Source organism: Lissotriton helveticus, chromosome 11, assembly GCF_964261635.1.
Source record: "Lissotriton helveticus chromosome 11, aLisHel1.1, whole genome shotgun sequence".
Taxonomy (NCBI): domain Eukaryota; kingdom Metazoa; phylum Chordata; class Amphibia; order Caudata; family Salamandridae; genus Lissotriton; species Lissotriton helveticus.
The window spans coordinates 12,934,751-12,954,636 of record NC_136072.1 but is presented as its reverse complement, the minus strand read 5'-3'; the positions used below and the strand labels follow the sequence as shown (position 1 = coordinate 12,954,636).

Genomic DNA, 19,886 nt, shown 5'->3' with positions numbered 1-19,886 from the left:
AGTCAACCATCTGAGGAGCTTTCAAGAATTATTTTCAGGAGCTCCGATAGCATTGATGTCCTTGTTCTTATACTCAGTGGAACATAGAGATTAATCAGAAAAAGAGGATTTTGTGTTTCATGTCACTTTATAAGTTTTACTATTGAGATGATTTCATCTTCCGTATCAATCAGTTCTATTTCTCTCTGTTGGGCAAATGTGGCCAAACCTACTTTTGGGCATCGGGCTTTGTTCACTTTCCTTGCCGGTGGGAAATAAACTATGGGTGTTTATTGTAAAGAGTTGTAATGCCCATGTCTCTTGTAAGTATATAACATTTTTAGTAGTCCTATTTTTTACTGGGAGATTCTTCTATTTTGTGGAGCTTTTGAGATCATGAGCGATTCTTCCTATGCAAGGCGTTGGTTAGCCAACCTATATTGAGATTCACATTTTCCTTTATATCTAGCGTTATCTTGTTTTATTGAAGCGAGATTATATGCTAGATGTTCTCCGTACCAGGTTTACCAGAATTGAGTATGGTTGTCTTGTGTTTCCATGATTATTTATTTTTGATACCGGATTTACTGGGGCAACAGGGGCTAGATATGCCAGTTGAGGGGCCATTTCAACTTGGATATCCTGGGGCAGTAAGCGGTCTTTTTCCTGAAGTGCTCTCTCAGCCATAGGGCTACTTAACCAAGTGACAAGTATTGATTCCTATATTCTGATAGCTCCACAAGTTCAATAAATTCTACGTTCACTGAAAAGATTTCCACTAGAGATGGCACTGCATGAAAAAGTTTAAGAATCTTGCCTGTATTCAGAATACCATGCTTACTTACCTCTTGGTTGGTATTTAGGCGAAGACATCTTTTTTAATGGTAAATTCCATCACATTTTGGACTGATTCTCTTGTGGTCTTCCATATCCCCCATTTTTGTCAGCAGAATTATCCATATGGATTTTAGGTTTTGGGTCGTTCCCATCTCTGCCTGCCAGTACTTGCAATGCCTGTGGCTTCACTTCGGGGTTGGTTGTCTACCACCCCTGTGCCTGTGACCTTATGTATTATTGCATTTTATTTATTTTAACACAGACCTCTTTGTGTGGGGATGATATTACTTGATCTCTCTCAGATACCAGCTTTTTTACATTATTATCCATCTCTTTTTGTTCCTCTGGAATTTTGCCAAATGTTGGGAAAGGCTTAATAGTTTTTTAACAAGGCTTTGTCATTGTTTTCGGGTTTTGCACCATCTTGATTTTTATGGTTTTAGTACACCTCATTACTCTATTTGGTCTTTGTTTATTTCTTGCTTTATGCAATTTTTTTTGGTTATTAGATTTTTGGGGTTCTGAGAAAGTTAAACATGCTGTTTGAGATTCATTGATTTCTTGCAGTGGTTGTGAGGAAAGCAAAGAAACAGCTTTTTGAGGAAAATTGTTTTACATATTATTTGTACTTTGGAGAGGAAATCCACCCATATTGGTTATGTGTTTGAGTGGTGAGTTGTCCTTTATGGAGGGTTACAGTTTTTCTTCAATTTTATCTACTTAAATTTCCTGGGGAGATCTACCAGGTTCTGTTGCATGGTTTTGTTGCCTATCCTGTGGATGGGCTATTGTGTTCCTTGGAGATTTTAAATAGTTTTTTAAATCTTCTATCAAAGCAGTCATTGCCTCGGAAATTGTGAAAGGTTTGTTTACAACTGGAGCAAATGTATAGTCTATAGTGACTGAGGCCACCTACTTTTGTGCACAATTGATCAAAATATTTAATTCGGTCATTTTTTGGTCAATTCCAGATACTGTAGCTGCCTTTATGTTCAATAGATCAATTTGAACACCCTTTTTCTCTGACTGACATGAGAGGGCATCCAGTATTAGCTGGTATGTCCTAAACTAAATGTCCCATACGGAGGCTAGATCTTCCATCTCTGATGGATCTTGTTGTGAGGGGGATCCTCTAGTGTTTTCTCTGCTCTTCTCAATGATCTTGGAATTCTGAAGGAGCATCTCATACAGGTTTTTAATTTGCACATTCAAGATCTGTTGGTTCCGGACCTTCGTAGGTTGTTAGTTTTGACACTTCTGGATATATTCCTCTATTCATTTCTACTTTACCTTCCATTGGAAGTGGGTTTCCATTCATTAGAAGCTATGTCAACAAATTGTGCTCTTGTTCCTGTTCTTGATGTTGCTGATTTGGTGATACTGGAATTTGCGACAAGAATTACAGATCACTAACTGGGGCCACACGGCTCTCGATATTTTCCCCTAGTTCAGACTTTGAACTTCCCTCAGTTATGTCTTATTGGGGCGATTTTAGTCCTAGAACAATTGGTGTTTTTTATTGGTAGTATAGGCTCTTCCAAGGTATCTGAGTCGTGTGGCATAGAAAAAAGAATAATATGTTGTTATTTTAGGAAATCAAATTTTCTGAGATCTCTCCAACATACGGGCAATTGGAGAAATTAATGGATGATTATCTTTTGCTTATTTTGCTTTTATATTTGTTGTTGATTTTGAGAACTGGCAGCTTTTCTTTCTTTTTTTTATAATATGTGGGAGACTTTCCCTTCCTGACCTCATGACGTGGTATTTGTAATGTCAAGTGGAGTGTAGCTGATTTGTCCCTTAGCCACAATAGAGGTACTTGAAGGTGGGATATTACTTTTCTATGCTTTTCTGGGCTCTACACACCCAACTGCCTCCAATTTCTTTGTTTCAGTGTATTTCTGCTCTTCTCCTGGGCACAGATTTCCAGTTTATATGGATCTGCTGGTAGGTGAAAAAAGTTTTACTGGGGGAGGTTTGATAATAGGCAGAACTGCCTAGGTGCCTCCTTCTCTTGTAGGAGACCTTAGGAGGGCACAAGTTCACCTGCACCCTTGCTTTGTCACCTGGTTTTGACTACTGCTGTGCTGCCCAAGAGCTTTTTGGAGTTTGCAGGGTCACAATAACTGCTGTCTGGCCACCTACTTGCCAGATCTGTTGCAACGTCACAACTGGAGTGTATGTCCTCCTATTGCTGCGCTGCCCAAGGCTTGAGGGTTCAAATGACTGCTGCCTGGCCACCTCCAGGTGGGATCTGCAGCAGCGTAGAAACTGAGGTCTGCTGCAGGGAGGTAACTAGGGCATTTTTGCTGGTCTCATGTGGTATCTTGTGACCCGCAGCATTCGAGAGGGTTAAGGTCAAGTTAGCTGGACTGAGGGGTAAGAGGAATACATTTGGAAAAGAAGAGGCTGCTGTGGTGCCGCCTTCTCCTATATGGCAAGTTTGGAGATTATGCTGCGACGACCTCTGATGCATCAATTTGTATACTGCCCATGGCCTGCGGAGTTGGATGATTGCTGCCTCTGCCTGACTCTTGCTAGCTCGTAGCAGATCAGCAGGTTGGAGCTCAGGGGTCCCACTCCTAGGGGCAAACCACAGTTTCAAATGCCTGGCTTAGATGTTTAACACTGGCTGCCTTTGAATAAGAGGATCCTGTATTCAAATGGCCTTTTTTCAGGACTGACCCCTTTTATCCTTAGCACAAGTTTGAACATTACCCACCTGTTTGCATGCTGTGCTCTTCTGAGACAGTCCTCATCATCTCAAAGTTTAGATATGAACATTTATGGTTCATATCCTTTTAGGTTAGGGAGGCCGGTTCATGGCAAACTCTTCCCTTATCTTGGCAAACATAACGTTATAAACTTACACAAGTGCTTTTTATTTACAAAAGCTAATGAATGAATCTTCCTCTTTACCTATTTATCTATTAAAAGTAATTGGAGTATTATTTAAAGGGGGGAGAACCCCCTTAAACTAATAGTCACATTCTTTGTCTAGATGAACAACTGGAGTCACTATATATGCCTGTGCTTAACCCTCTGGTAGCATGCCACAAAGCAGTCAGGCTTAACTTGGAGGTAAGGCATAAAGTAGTTATGTAGTACCCAAACAGTATTAAGGTGAAAACACCACAGAAGGAAAATCCCAAAGCTACTTAAACATACTTTTTTAATTAATGCAATGATATTAAGATGGCAAACATTAAATGAGTAGAAACACAGATATGAATTTTTGAATCCTAAATTAAAAATGGTACCAAAAAATGCAAAGTGCCAACCACAGGTATCTGGTCATGGTAGTCAGGGTCAAAGTCAAAAGTTAAGACTGCTGCAATGAGCTACCAGTCAGATACAGGGACCAGGTTTGTCTTGATGGAAAGGGTACCTTCTAACATAAACGTTTATGGAGAAACGTGGTCATCAATGAGTTCTTGGCAGGGCAAACTCCAAGCTGGATCTGAAGCGAGGCTGAAGACCAGAGTCCCAGTGTTTCTCAGAGCAGCCGAAGTTCATGATAAGGACATCTCAACATTGATTGGATGTTGCTCAGGTCAGTCTTGGTGAAGCCCGCTACGTTCGGACTTTGAAACTTTTCTTGAATTACATTCTTCTTCAGCAGGGTAAGCCGGCAAGTACAGGCTGAAGGATGATTCAAGCCTGCAGCTTTGATAGAGATCCTGGTCTCTGTCCGTTCTCCAGGCAGCAAGTTAGTAAAATGTTTCTTGTATTTAGGGGAAGGAGGAGTACACTCTAAATACCAGGTAAAGATCCTGGAGCTGTGAAGCACCACTTGGGATTCAGGACTCACTCCAATTGTGGCCAGCAGCAGGGACCAGGGCAGGCATCATTGGAACTCAAAAACTGGGCAGTTGCAAGGATAGCGGCCTGTGGAAGCTTGTTATAGACCTCTAGCTGAAATAGGAGGTCAGCCCACTGATCCTGGAGTGACATCTGAGGTTCTGAGTTCAAACAAAGCAGGTTCAATTTTCCTTCCGGTTCTTCAGACTTCAGGACAGTTCTTCTTCTAGTTCTTCTCAGGGCCAGATGTGCTCTGAGGAGAGGTCTGTGGAGTCCACATTTATGCCGAGTGTCAGCTTGTCGGTGGAAGGCATTCCTTTATCCAGACCCTAAACTGCTTTTGGTCAGTTTCTCCCCACCCACTGGGTTTGAAGCCAGCATGACTAGGGAAAAACGTGGGGCAGACCCAGGTTTGAGCTTCATCTGCCAGTGACAGGGTAGGTCTCCTTTGAAGCTCAGGAGTGGTTGGGCACAGCCCCCAGGCCTTCCTGTCCAGCAAGAAAACTCCATTGCCCTTTGTTCACTGTTAAGAATATTTTGCATTTCAGCACAAAGGGAGCCATCAGGGTCAAGTGATAGCTGGACAATAGCACTAAAGAATGTTTGTGTTAGGCAGGAAAATGACGACTCTCTGAAAAAGTCATTTACAAAACAGTAATATAAAGTCTGATTTGAGCATTAAGTTGGATTTTACAATGTTGTTAGAATGAGTCTTTGAATTATTTTTCTATAATCCCCCTTCTGGAAGTAGCACTTATGCAGAGGTGTGGAATTTAGTCAAATATCAACTTGTCAGTGGGACAGTTTGCTTCATAAATCTACTTGTCCTGTAACAAAACCCATTTGTCCTTTTGATGCCATGTAGTGCAGCAACATATTATGGCAGCAATCTCATTATATAGGAAACTCTGATAATAGCCTCTTTGAATATGCCAGAGATTGTATTATAGTATGGTATGATTACTAGCAATTCCCTTATTTTGAAACCTTTCCACAGATCTACATACCTGGGCTGGAGCTAGCGGAAAGAAAAAGTTCCCCATGGTTGGAATGCCCTTTTGAGTCTGTGCAAGCCTACTAGCTTGCACGTTTTATAGAGTTTCGTCAGCTTGTCTCTAATATATTTCCATATAGAGAAAGGTTGGAAATGTAATCCTGACAAGGGCAGAAGTAAAACTTCTTTCAGGGTTGGGGAAAAAAGTGGTTGGTGGGAAAGTGAACATGTTACCGCACAACAGATTTTCACTTGAGGAAATCTACACATGATTATTTGTCAGTACTGAAATGCACGATTTTCTGTATACTGCTTCTGTAAATTCTTGTGAATTCACGAAAGCCGTACATCTGCATTACTGCGAGGACATATACCTGGGTGGACTTTTGTGACTTTCTTCAAGAATTGGGCCCCTATTTAAGTCAGGCATTTTCTTTTTATGGAAATTCTATCTCTATATCTACCGGATGGCTTCACTTTGAGTGTCTACATTCTGTTCTTTCATGAGGATCATATTGGCATGCAAAGTAGTTTTGTTCAGTGTCAGAAACTGATGTGGCAATGAGTGTGTTTCAGGCAAAAAATATTTTCGCCAATGTTTGTTATAATGATGATAGCCTGACAGCTCACACAACAATAAAGTTTCACAAAACCCATGTTAAAAAAGACACACATCAACATAACCAAAAGACAGACCACCAATATCATACATGTTGGCTTTGCCAGTGCTTGTTTATTTTCATGTTTCCTATAATTATGTTGCAACTGGTTACACTTATTTTCCATTATTAATATTTGTTGGAAATACTAGCATGCATCAACATGCTGCTAAATGATGTTTCAAAGAAATGGCAATTGAAATTTCCTAGTAGTCTAGCAAAACCTTTTTTTTCCTAGTTGCAGTTTTTTTTATAATTATCTTATTTTGAAATTAGAGAATCCTCAACGTTGCTTTCAAGCTTTTGCATATATTTGCATCTAATCAGACAGCATCCTGAAAGCATTGTACGTAGCCTTATAGTGTTAAAATTTGCAAACGTGTGAACACATTTTTATACTGGAACCACTGTCAGCAGTGCGGTCTGAGTTTACAACATTTCCTTAGAGCGCTCACCTTATAATAAAGCTTTGTAATGAACCAACTTTTACAAGTTCAAACAGGTTTAACATTTGGGTACAAATATTATTTTAACTGCAGAAGCATAGGGTGGTAGCGTGATCTGGCAGCCAAAGGTTTTGTGCTGCAGGGCGTTGTACCTATCTGTCCCAAGGACAAAATAAAAATTAAAACTTCTTGTCCTGGGCGTTGGGCTATAGGAATTCCACACCCCTGTTAAATGTAATGTAATAGTGTAAACAAGTGTTAACATTTTGAAGAGCCAGCCTTGCAATAGTGAAAAACATCTTTAAAGCTTTTTCACTTCCAAGACATGTAAAAAATTAAATATACATGTTCCACTTTAAAATACCAAGCACCTTATTTATGGATTTTGCATGCCTAACTTAGGGAGAACTCATAAGTATTAAAAAGGAATGTTTAGGCCTGGGGGAAATGGTTATTTCTCCAGGTCAAAAACACACTTTTAAAGCTTCCCAGCTAGGTTGAAGTGCAGACTGGAGACATGTTTTATAGTGCATGTTGTATAGTGGTACTTTTGTGATACCATATACTAAGGACTTACAGGTAAGTTAAATTTGGCAATGGGGCAATTTATACATGTTTTAAAAGGAGATCACGAGCACTTTGCCACTGGTTAGCTGGAGTGAAGTGTACAGAGTCTTCTCTTCAGCAGAAATGGGTTTAGCATAGGAAGGCAAACATCAGGGGGAATGCCATACAAAAGATGGTAATCTCCAACACGTATGTAGGTTCAAACTTTAGGAATCAAAAGAGCCACATGTATACACACAGATCGCAAGAGCACAATATTGTCTATCAGCCTAAAATATCAGTTTTCCTTTAACAGCCTAGCTCTTTAGAAAAGGATAAGGATTACTAGTAGAACTTCTGGCTTGTAATGTTTTAAGCTCAACTTTACTATTTTGTTATGTTAATTTTGAATGCAAAAATTAACGTCCAGGCCTATCAAAATCAGCCACACAAAAGGTGGTGGGAGGATGTTTGCAAGAAGTCTAACCACTGGCACTCAGGGATGGATCCAACCTATTGTTCTTTTCCCCTCAAGCCAACTAAGAATAGACGTAGCCGTATGCAAATGAGTCTTAGTCGCGTGATTGCAGAAGATTAGACTTATCGCAAAGCGATTATATTTAGTATCACAATCAGTAATACATATAAAAAAAATATGATGACACACCAAGCAAAAGTTTCACAAATGCAAGATCACTTGATTTAAAGATTAGTTGCTGTTTAAAAACAGACTCAAAATCCCATAGAAAAGGTAAAATGCCACACTAAACTTGGACTCTTAGTGCTGAGTGTGTGTGGGACTGTCATTGGTCAATCACCACTCTCCTCACACATTTAACACTAAAATCCAGTTTGAAGCAGGCCCAGTGCCCATAACAAACCAGGGCAAAGATGTGTGGTGGGACAAAAGCAGTGTGTAGCACCCATACAAGGGAGACACAAAAATTGCCCTGCCTTTCTGTTTTCCACCATTCAAGTGCATTAGTGTTTTACATGTGCTTCAGGCAGAGCTGTCGGTCAGGAGTTGACACTGGTGTACCAACAGGATGCCCAGAGTCCCACACTTGATATTCTGATGTGCTCAAAAGTGTCATCCCTGCCCATTCAGGTTTATCTGTTCATCAAGCTGACCTATTGTGAAGCTCCTGGGAGGAATTTCACACTTCGTTCACACCTCATTCAGGCCACGCACAGGCATGGAGTTGATAGAGCCTAATGCTAACTAGCCATCTGAAAGCTCAGGAAGGTTAAAGGTAAATTCCTAAAAATTACTTCTTCAATATATTTATTAAAAAGTAGACTTCACTGTTAGATTGGATTTTAATGAAATAAAAATGAGTCTTTAAATGGCATCTGTAGCAGCTACAGGCCAAACTTTGTACATTAACGTGTATAATCAATGCTTAAAATTTGTATTTGTGCCAGGTTCAACCCGACCAGTAGCAATGTCGTTGGGTTCTAGTCCCAGCAGGAATCTGGCTTTTCTGATGTCACACATGTTCCACTCTTAAATATTTTGCACCCTACCATGTGGGTAGCAAGGTTTACCTAGGGGTAGCTAACTTAATAATAAAAATCAGGTTCACCTACCTGTTAAAAGATTGATTTTAACAGATCTGTGCAGGTTTAAGTTCCTCAAATCAAGCTATGCAGGGAAGGCCTAAATCCTTGCTTTTACTGCAACTGTATTGGATGGCAAAGACCACAAGTATTTAACTTTGAAGGCCACAGATATTTTTTAAGAAATATTCTACGGCGTTACATGGATTTTATATATGCCAATCATTGCTAAGCTTATCTAATCATACTTAAAGGAAGAACACAGCCAATTTACTCCTGTTTATATCAAAGGTAACAGTGCACAGAGTTCTAAGTTCAGCAGAAAAAGGAAAAATCTGCGTTGATCATGCAGAAAAAGTGGATTTCATACATGTGCCTACTGGGAACTGCACAGATGTTTGCTAAAGCACATGTATGTTGGGTGGGTCAAAATCTTGTTTTCAAACTAAAAATCTCAACATGGACTAATTGAACATTCTAAGATGTTGGCTTGTCATGTTCAGTGTATATTGACAATATTTCAGAGATTCTGCCAATTCAGATTTGTGTTGTGAACATTACTAAATGCTGCAGGTTCATGACAAATGTAAATATCTGCAGACCTGCATCTTTTGAGTCTTTCTTTTTATTTCAGATGTGTATTCCTTTTTGATGGTCGCACAGATTGCAGTCTGCCTCTTTCTGACGTTTACAAAGAATGAAGACATTGAGACTGCACTGGAGGTAAGAGAGGGGCTCTCAATGTTTGAGTCTCAAAGGACACTGAATGCTTCATTAATGGTGGCTCAGTGGACTCATGCATCCACTGCAGGAGCCTGTGTTTGACCTCATGGTCACAGGTCCAAATCCTGGTGGGTCCACTCAGCCTTTCATCCATTTGAGGTTGATAAAATGAGTACCATTGAGTAACAATAAGCATCTGTTATACACCGCCTTGAGACCCATGGGTGATAAGTGCGCTATACAAGTGTTATGTTATTGATGCATAACTCAGTGTGCACCCTTTGAAGTTCAGGAATGTCTAGTTGAATATGGCGTTTCTAAAATATTATCAATGATCATAACACCCGCCTTTCAGAAGTTTAGGAAAAGTACTCTCTTTGGTATGTTTTTCATTACTGTGTTACATTTCAGGACTACACTTCCAGAAACTTCAACTATTTAAAAACAGGGCTTTAGCGCTTGTCATGCCCAGTGCTGCGGTATTTGTTTGTGTCCCCCAAAACCTCCCTCTCTACAAATTCCCTTACTACCACATTCCACTAGTCACCCTCAACTCGCCTTAGCTCCTCTTTCACATGCATTTCATTTGCTTTATAGTGCTTCAGAACCAGTATAGGGTGTAAGAGCCCTTTACTTCATACACACACACACACACACACACACACACACCCTCACACACACACACACACACACACACATTATGCAGAGGCAAAGAATCCTACTTCTGTAAATGAGTCCAAAGGAAAACTTACATTAGACAATGAATACTACAAGGTGAAGGAATCACAGATACTAGCAGGCAATGTATGGTCTGGAGAATCACAAACTCATGATTTAAAACGTACACAGTGATTTGCTTTATAATTAAGAATGTACCAAAATTAACCCTTTTTAACAACATTAGGATAATGAGAGACTGGAGGAAAAAAAGCAAGGTTCCAAGCTATGCCATTCAGCCTTCATGCAGCTCTTTGGCAACAGCTCATAGCTCAAGACGCTATATTTGGGTTGTATGTTATGAACTGGAAAAGGATCTCTGTGACAAAAGCAGTAACCAACTAAGATAGCGGCATATAACACAAAACGGTGATTTGCTTTGCACATATTCTTTGCAGCAGGCACATTAACCCTCTGTGCTAATTTGCCATAAGTGGAAAATGCCACTAGACATTAGAACTCATGACCTCCAAAGTACCACATTTGTCAGTGTGAAGCATTGCATTCAGTGACCCATCCTCCCAGCATTATCTGCAACGGGGCGTGTGAGCATGTCTAAATCTTGTCTGTTTGAAGTATTAGAGGCAGAATCTCTCCTCTTCTCTTGGCACACAGGGGTTTCCTGTGATGAGCGATTATATTCAATAATATTGAGCTCAATGAAGTTGAGTTCAGCTGTCCGGAGACATGATTCATGCCTTCTAAGACTCAACGCAAGGTCTTCCGGTGCATGTGGTGCTGATAGAAGGTTCTTCATTACAGTCCAGGCCCAGTGAATGTTTGTGGACAATCATCGAATGCCCTAAAGATCCAAATGCTAAGGAATTTGGTGAATGATCCACCTCGAGAATAAGAAGCTCAGTCAGTGTGTTCTTCTCTTGCAGCTTGTCTGCACTCCCACTTACTGGAGGACCTCACTGATCCTAATGCTGCTTGTGAGTTTCATTGCAGCCTACACTGTGGAGGTAAGGTATTTATTATTTTTCTGTTGTTGCTCCAAAAACATACCTGTGATGTAAGGTAATGAGATTTTAATGAGAAGGATCTGTCCCATCTTTTGGAACTAGTATTGGTGCATTGGAGGCAGTTTCATGCTTGTTGATTGTGGAAACAACATGTTTCCAGGAGGCACCAGAACCTGCTGGGATTGTTTACTTCCTGTGTAGGCACTGAAAGGGTGAACTCCTGCCACACATAGGGCAAGATTCACAAACTGATTCCTTGTTTATTTGTGTCTTCTTTGGTGTAAAATACTCCTGATGTTCTGGACCTGTTTTACTGTGCATTTTTTAGAGTTGCTTGGCCTTACCCTGCCATTGGTGTGGATTACTCCTTAGGATCAGAAGTACGAAGGCAGCTTTGTGAATCTGTTTTGGAAATTCTTCAGTAATTCACACTTAAGTCAGACATGAGCCATAAGTACACACCACACGTTTATGATTCAGGCATGTTAGCCGCAGTCCCACGGAATTCCAGATTATTACTCCTGCGGTGAGCAAGGGGTTGTCAAGCAAAGGTAGGGTAGGTGTTGTACAGTGCTTTGCTCTTCCTTGAGCCTGCACTCTAGATTCCTTCTTGTGTTCTGTATTCTGGAGCGCTCTCCCTGCCTTCTTGGCAGTTGGAGCCCTGGTCGGACTTGGAGCTGACCTACTGTCTCTGTGCTGCAATAAAGCTCAATTTAAGCTTACCTGTGCCTGTGGACCTTACTTGCATATTACATCATTTGGCGACTTGATGTGGTGTGAACTCCGATCACTGTCTCCTGTGTCCGCTGCAGCCTTAACTCGCTTTCCAGAGAAGTAGTGCCTCAACTCCATCAAGAATCTGCGCGTGTGATTCAGCGTTGATGAAGAAGTGTGGCCTCCGTTTCTTCGGCGATAGCGACTTCGTGGTGATCCTCTTCTGGTAATTTCTCCCATTTCCTGCTTTCCGCGCAGCGTTGACGTCATCTTCACCAACGTCTACTCTGCTGCAACGCGTATCCTGGCAACGCGATCTCCTCAAGCAGCGACGTCACCCGAACCAACCTCCTTTGTTGGTGAGTTGCTAAGCAACGCTTTGCCTCTGAGCGCGTTCGTCAAGGGCGCAGAAGCTATTGACTTGCAACGTCGGCGTGTGACGCGGGACGCTCACGCACGACGCCACGACGTTGTCGGCCATTTTGGACAGCTTTACCGTTACCCTGGTAACGCGCCGATGTAACACGCCGAGGTGCACAAGACCTTCGCGTTCAACGCGTAATCTTCAGCAAGTGCCACCCAGCTCCGTTTTAAGGCATTTAACGCTACATAAGGTGATCTGTACTGTCAAAAACGAGCATTTCAAAGCGCTTGAAACGAGTGTGACAAAGCTGACAAAGCTGTAACCAGACCATCAGCTGCATTAACAGTAAGCATTTGCTTCATACTTTTGTTTGCTCCACTGTTAGGTGTACTTAATTCTCTATACCTGCTGACATTTGCTAAAAGTCATGTCACAATCAATCAATGTTGCCCTTCCTCCTCAATTCTTGTCGGAACCAGGCAATCCTCCTATAGCATGGGAAGACTGGATAGTTATGTTCCATAACTATATAGAGGCTCTAGATGGTGAGGATTATTCGCCTAAACGTAAAAAAGCACTGTTGATGACCACGTTGGGCAAAGAGGGGCAGCGTTTGTTTAGATACCTACCACAAGTACTACCTGCAGGTTCACAAGCCGATTTTGACGAATTTAAAGAAGCTGTCACAAGACTTGAAACTCGGTTTGGCAAAGAAGAGAATCTCATTCTTCAGAGATATAAATTTTATAAGAATAAGCAATTGGCTGAGGAAAGCATTGACGAATTCGTAGCAAGACTGCGTGAATTATCTATTAAATGTAACTTTGGGCAGATGGCAGACGAGCTAATAAGAGACCAATTGGTGGTGCAAGCCAACAATAGGAAGGTGCAAGAACGCCTATGGGCGGCTAAGAACCCAACATTGAAAGACGCAATAGAGCTGGCTAAAATTGTTGAGGAAAGTGAAAAATGCATGAGAGAACTGCAAAAAAGTGGGTTAGAGTCCAAGGTGACTGAAGTCTCTCATAAAAGTATTGTAAGTGACAATAGCGATGAGGAATCTGCTGCCATCGCAATTGTCAGAAAAAAAGGTTACATTCTTCAAAGAAAGAATGTGCAAGCAACATCTCTCAACAAGAATTATCATAAAATGTGTTCAAGATGTGGTACTTCTTCTCATCCTTTAGATGGGAAGTTTTGTTATGCTAATAACAAAGAGTGTCTAAAGTGTGGTAAAACGGGACACTTTGCTAAAATGTGTAAGAATAGGAATTACTCTAAAGTTACAGTTGTTGATGAATGCGATGTTTTAAGACGTGATGTGAACAAAATTTTAGTTTTGACTGACACTGTGTGTGCGTGTGATAACCAGAGGGGTAATCCTTTCAAGGATGATTTCATAATTGATGGCAAAACTGTTACACTCATGGTTGATACAGGGTCGAAGTGGACTATAATTCCCTTTTCCCTTTTGAAAAATGTTTGGGGAAAAAGAGCTTTGAAAGAGTGCGACATCTTCCCGTCTGGTTACCAGGGGGAGAGAATAGACATGCTGGGTTTCTTTGAAGCTAAAATTGTATTCAAAGGCAGATCAGCATATGGGAAAATTTATATATCAGCTGACGGTCCAGCAATCTTGGGCCGTCATCACCAATACGATCTCCATATAGTAGTTAATCCCAGGTCAGATAACCCAGTTTCCATAGTTGAGACTTCATCTGTAGAAGACATTTTGGCCAGATTTAAAAATGTGTTTAGAGACCAGTTAGGTGAGCTTATTGGATACTCTCATCGCATAATTCTCAAAGAGGGAAGTTTGCCTGTACAGCACAAGGTTAGAAGAGTGCCCTTTGCTTTGAGGGATGAGGTCAAGGCCACTCTGGAGGAAATGCTCCAAGGGGGGATTATTGAGCCCATTGAAGCATCCCCTTGGATTTCGCCTGTTGTGATCTCGCAGAAACCGGACAACAAGATCAGGTTCTGTGTGGATCTTCGTTCCCTCAATAAGTGTGTGGTAGCGGACGTGTTTCCCCTCCCCAACATTGGCGAATTGGTGTCAACCCTTAGAGGTGCAAGGTTCTTTAGTAAGTTGGACCTTAAGCACGCCTACCACCAAATTTGCCTGGACGATAGCTCAAAGCATTTAACTGCTTTTATCACTAGTGAGGGCACCTTCCAATTTACCAGACTACCTTTTGGGCTAGTCTCAGCTGCCAGCGTGTTCCAGAGACTTGTCTCTGAAGTTTTTAAAGGTCTTGACAAGGTGCTATTTTTTCAAGATGATATTTTGATTTATGGTAGTTCTTTACAGGAACACAATAAAATTCTACAGGATGTCTTACATAGAGTAGACGAGGCTGGGTTGACTTTAAGGAAAGAGAAGTGTGCTTTTCTCTTGAAAGAGATAGAATACCTTGGTTTTTGTTTGTCAGAGGATGGCATTAAACCCAAAAAGAATTTGATTGAGGCTATTGAACTTGCACCCCCCCCGGTTGATAAGGATCAACTTCGGTCCTTTATGGGCTTAATCGAGTTCTACTCGAAATTCGTAAGAGATTTTGCCTCTAAAACAGCTTCTCTTCGATCCTTGCTCAAAAAGGGTGTCAAGTTTAACTGGACCTCTGATCACCAATCCTGTTTCAATTTGATTAAGAAGGAACTCAAATCTGCCAATGTTCTCACCCCTTTTGACACTACTCGGTCCTCCATCTTGATGGTAGATGCAAGTGCCATTGGGCTGGGCGCTGTTCTTCTACAGAAACATGGCGGTGTCGAAAAGACAATCGCATTCGCTTCTAGACCCTTGTCCTCTTCTGAGTCTAACTACTCAGTAATTGAGCGCGAAGCTCTTGCTGCGGTCTGGGGTACAAGTTACTTTCGAACCTACTTATGGGGTTATAAATTTGTGTTACGTACCGACCACAAACCCCTTGTCAACATCCTTGCTCCTGGTGGAGCTGGTAAAGGTTCTCCCAGGTTGGCGAGACTGGCTTCTCGGCTACAGGACTTCCAGTGTGAGGTTGAATTCATTCATGGGTGGAAAAACATCCAAGCGGATTGTCTGTCTAGGCTCCCCATGCCTTCCACTGACTGTAGTTCTGGGACCAAGTCCGATGATCTCGCAGTTGCTGTAATAGAGGATGTCTTGTCTGTGTGTGGGGGCACATTTACTCGTGATGACTGGTCCAAAGGTATGGAGGAGGATCTGACCTTGAAGGCCGTCATCAGTCTCATTTCTAATGGTCCCAGGAGAGAAAGTGCAGTAAATCCCTCAGTCAGGCCCTTTTTAAAAATTTTGGACGAACTTTCCTTAGAAGGTAAAGATATTCTCATGAGGGGTGATCGTTTTGTTCCCCCTGTTTTGTTGAGAAAGAAAATTCTAGACTTGGCCCATGAGGGACACCTGGGTCAAAGTCTCACGCAACGTCGTGTCAAATTGAACTTCTGGTGGCCCTCTATTGATAATGACGCTGTGGATTGTGTTTTGAAATGCAATTTCTGTAAGGAGGGTGAGAAGCGCCTCAAAGTTTTAGGCTCCCACTCCTCTCACAAGATTTCTTTTGCTAATACTCCCTGGCATAGTGTATGCATTGACTTCATAGGCCCCATGTGTGAGCTTCCTACCGATCACAGGTTTGCAATTGTCCTTATCGACTGTTTTTCAAAATGGTTATGTGTGCAGTTTGTAAAGGAAATCACTACAGATGCTACTATTAAGTTTTTGAAGGGTATTTTCAACAACGAGGGGTATCCTTCTGTTCTCATTTCTGACAACGGGACGCAACTCACGTCCTCTAAAATGACTTCTTTTGTTAATGATTGTGGCATCAGGCATCAGAAGACGAGCCTTTACAACCCACAGGGCAATGGCATTTGCGAAAGGGTGAATCGCCTGGTTAAGGGCGTGATTCAAATGTTTGTGGATTCTGGCTCTTTTTCTAATGAGCGTGTCCAGGAATTGGTTTGGGCTTACCGCTCCACACCCCACAAGTCTGGTGAAAAGTCTCCCTTTGAGTTAATGCGGGGTCGGTCACCAACGAGCAAATTGACCCCTTCTTGGCTGAGTTCCAGCCATGAAATTCCTTTGGTCCATGACAGTGCCTCCTCACCCATTTCCGTGGGTGACTTGGTCAAAGTTAAGCCGGGCAGACTTGCTAAGGGCCTTAGTAAATTTAGAGGTCCTTACAAAGTTAGGAGAGTTTTTCCCAACTTCATTGTTCTATCCAATGGTGAGAGCTGGAATTACCGGAGAGTAGCTCTCTACCAGAAATGTAAAGCTTCTTCTTTTGATGACCTGCCTCCTGCCAATGTAGATGGTTGTAATGGCTACTTATTGTCCTCTGGTTCTCCTGCTGCTCCCATTCCACTGTCAGCTAGTCGGAGGGAGGTGGGTGGTGGTGATGCTTCCACTTCCTCGGGTACCTACCTCAATAGGTCTGTTCTTGATTTCAGTTCTACTACTCCTGATGCTCCTTCCTTACCTTGTACTCCTGCTCCTCCTTCCTCTTCCTTATCTGATGTCTGCTTGAGGAGCCCTCGCTCCCGACGCCCTCCTTTGTATTTGAATGACTATGTACATTAGCATTTCCTTTTCTGTTGCTCTTTGTCTCTTATTTTTATTGCAAGGAGAGGAGATATGTTGTACAGTGCTTTGCTCTTCCTTGAGCCTGCACTCTAGATTCCTTCTTGTGTTCTGTATTCTGGAGCGCTCTCCCTGCCTTCTTGGCAGTTGGAGCCCTGGTCGGACTTGGAGCTGACCTACTGTCTCTGTGCTGCAATAAAGCTCAATTTAAGCTTACCTGTGCCTGTGGACCTTACTTGCATATTACATCAGTAGGTTTCAAGCAAAGAAAAATCTCAGGATGCTTGGCGAAGTGAGTAACCTCCTTTTTTTATGGTGGATGCATAGTGACTGAAGGCCAGTCACCAGGGCTATTTGAAGAGAACTGCTGCAGCAAAAAAGCATACATGTCAGATAGGCTTTAACTGACACACGGGGGTGTTTATATCTGAGATTTGGTGAAACACAAACATCAGGACATATATATCACCTAGAGAAAGTGGGTTGCGCAAACAACAGTACCTGCCCATCCAAGTGAACTTCTCAGCCAGGACCAGCCTCCAGGCATCACACATATCAAGCATTGACAGGAGTACATCTCCATTTGAGACCAACCCTCCAAGAAGAAGCCACGCTAGCAACATTAGAAAGCAAGCGTTCAACACAAGAGCATCTATTCAGAAAAATCTGTTCTAAATGCTAAGATTGTGCATCTCTTCCATCTCTAGACATATTTCTGGAGACCTTGATGATCACCTCTTCTCTGGATAGCTCTCTTGAAGATCCTTAAACGTGAATTGTGCTGATTAGATTAGATCTCTACTTTTCAAATGCCCATATAGGGACATCATCCTATGCTTATCTACATCTTCCACATGCATGAAACATATTGTAATATTTATGGACCTGGGGCACGAGAGTTCATCTTTTGGACTACCAGACTGTCACCAGCTATGTTTAATAAGTTGCTTCCTGTCTCAGAGGGGTTTAATTTAGGTCAGTTCTTGTCTGCTTGGTTGAAACTGAGGTTTTTCAATTTGGTGTCTCATTATTCTATTGAATTATTATGAATATGGAGGCCTTTATTTAGTGGCATCTGGATGGGTCACTATCTAGGGAATATGAGGACTGTATGCCAATAAATATTACTCTTTTATCTAACAGAGCTTACTGTTGATTATTAACAGCACATTTAATTAAAATGTATTTTCTATTCAGGGTGTTTGCAGTAAAGGACAAGCTTGAAAGATTGTCAATGGTCAATTAGATGAAATGTAAGATATTTTGGAGGCAGAGACTTCTTCCCAAGCATCTTTGGTTGGTTTTTGTATGAAGCTACATGCTTTGTGGGCAAATGCTTTTAAAATTACTTTTATTAAGGGTGGAAGGCTAGGACCTGATGCTGCTCTGGTGATATTTAGGGGTAGTCCCAGGATTAGTTATGTTTCATGTTGCTTTCACCCAAGCATGGCCTTAATGTATGACTTTTCACTCCCTGCCACTCAATTATACTTACCTTATTGAAATGTTTTTTAATCAGTGGTTCTCTTTACTGACTAACCGGAAAATGTTTATTGTTACCATGTTATCCGTAGAAAACAATAAAATAATAATAAAACTTGTGTCCAGAAATGGAATTCTAGATCCAGAAAAAATACAATGTATTTTTGACTGATTCAATTGTGTTCTCTTGTGTGAGGATTTTACTGTTACCGGGTCCAGGACAATTAACTTTCCTCATTTGTCAAGGAGAACAAATGTACACTGTGACTTTGTGGCATCCAAAAAGGGGTTCCAGGGTTTTTCAGAAGGCTTTTAGAAGCTTGGAAAACACATTGTGTAAACAATGAAATAAAAATATTGTATTGATTTTATCAATAATTAGCGACATGTTTATGTTTAATATCTAAACATTTTAAAAACATGAGTATTACATTTGTTTGCTTTTGCTATTAATTGATTGTAAATATGTACAGTTTTTTTTATCTAACAGTTGCTTTTTTATTTTTTAGACATACATTGTTGATAATCGCAGGTTCTGGACCATCATGAAGACCTTATTTAAGTACAAATCTAAAAGTAAATATAGGATTTTGCAGAGATCGTTGGAGAAGGACCCAAACTGGCCACCGCTAAATGTCACACAATTATCTGAGCCAATCAGTGCCGATCTCGAAAGCAAAATAAGTCTGTTGGAGCTCAGTGTGTGAGAATAATGGAAGAAAGCTCAGCTTGACCCAGGTTCTCCTGACATGTCTGCCATCTGTACAACCTCCAGAGATGTACTGAGCAACATGACACTTTTTTACATAGAACTCAAAGTTTCCAATATAAGTGTTACTGTCTTGGCTCCACCTTCTCTGAAGTTTATCTGCTGTACTCACACCAGGTGTAGTGCTACAATTCAACCGAGAAGCAGAAAGCAGCCTTATTTGTATGCAACCACTGGGCAAAGTCATTAAATCTCAAACCCCCTGAACAGCCATCACTTCACTTCAGACCTGCATGGAAACCCTAACACTTGTGCACACTCAAGGTATGGAGAGATGGTGTTTCATTAACCCCTTTGTTCATATCTCAGATCACTTTCTCTTCATCCTGGCCCACAGCTCCTTGTAACTTGAGTAGAATGTGTCTCACAGCAGCTGTCAACTAGAATGCGTGGAGCTGCCCATTAATGTTCAACATTAGAAGGTGTATTAATCTGGAGCGTATACATAATGAGTGCAAGAAGTTAATGAACTCATGGTATCACCTCCCACTAACAATCTTGGGAAGGTGATCAACCTGATCAACATGTCTATCCTGCCTAAATTTATTTTTATTTTCAACACCATCCCTCTGGCCTTTGATGTTAAATTACTGGATAAAAGTCAGCGAGAAATTAGCTCCTTTGTATGGAATTATAAATCCACCCGACTAGCGTGGAAAAAGGTTGAGGAGGATGAGGGAGAAAGGGGGGCTTGCTTTGCCGGACCTTCAGTATTATGCATGGGCTTTTCAACTGTCCCACACAA

General features: G+C 41.4%; 1 protein-coding gene across 1 annotated transcript in view; it reads left to right on the top strand.

The window, feature by feature from the left end:
* LOC144792094 (putative cation-transporting ATPase 13A4) overlaps positions 1–19,581 on the top strand; it is a 506,631-nt gene extending 487,050 nt beyond the window's left edge. The window contains 3 exon segments of the mRNA XM_078666960.1: positions 9,460–9,548; positions 11,150–11,230; positions 18,882–19,581. Of these exon segments, the coding sequence (XP_078523086.1) occupies positions 9,460–9,548; positions 11,150–11,230; positions 18,882–19,079 (368 nt within the window). The 3' untranslated portion in view covers positions 19,080–19,581.
* The last annotated feature ends 305 nt before the right edge of the window (positions 19,582–19,886 follow it).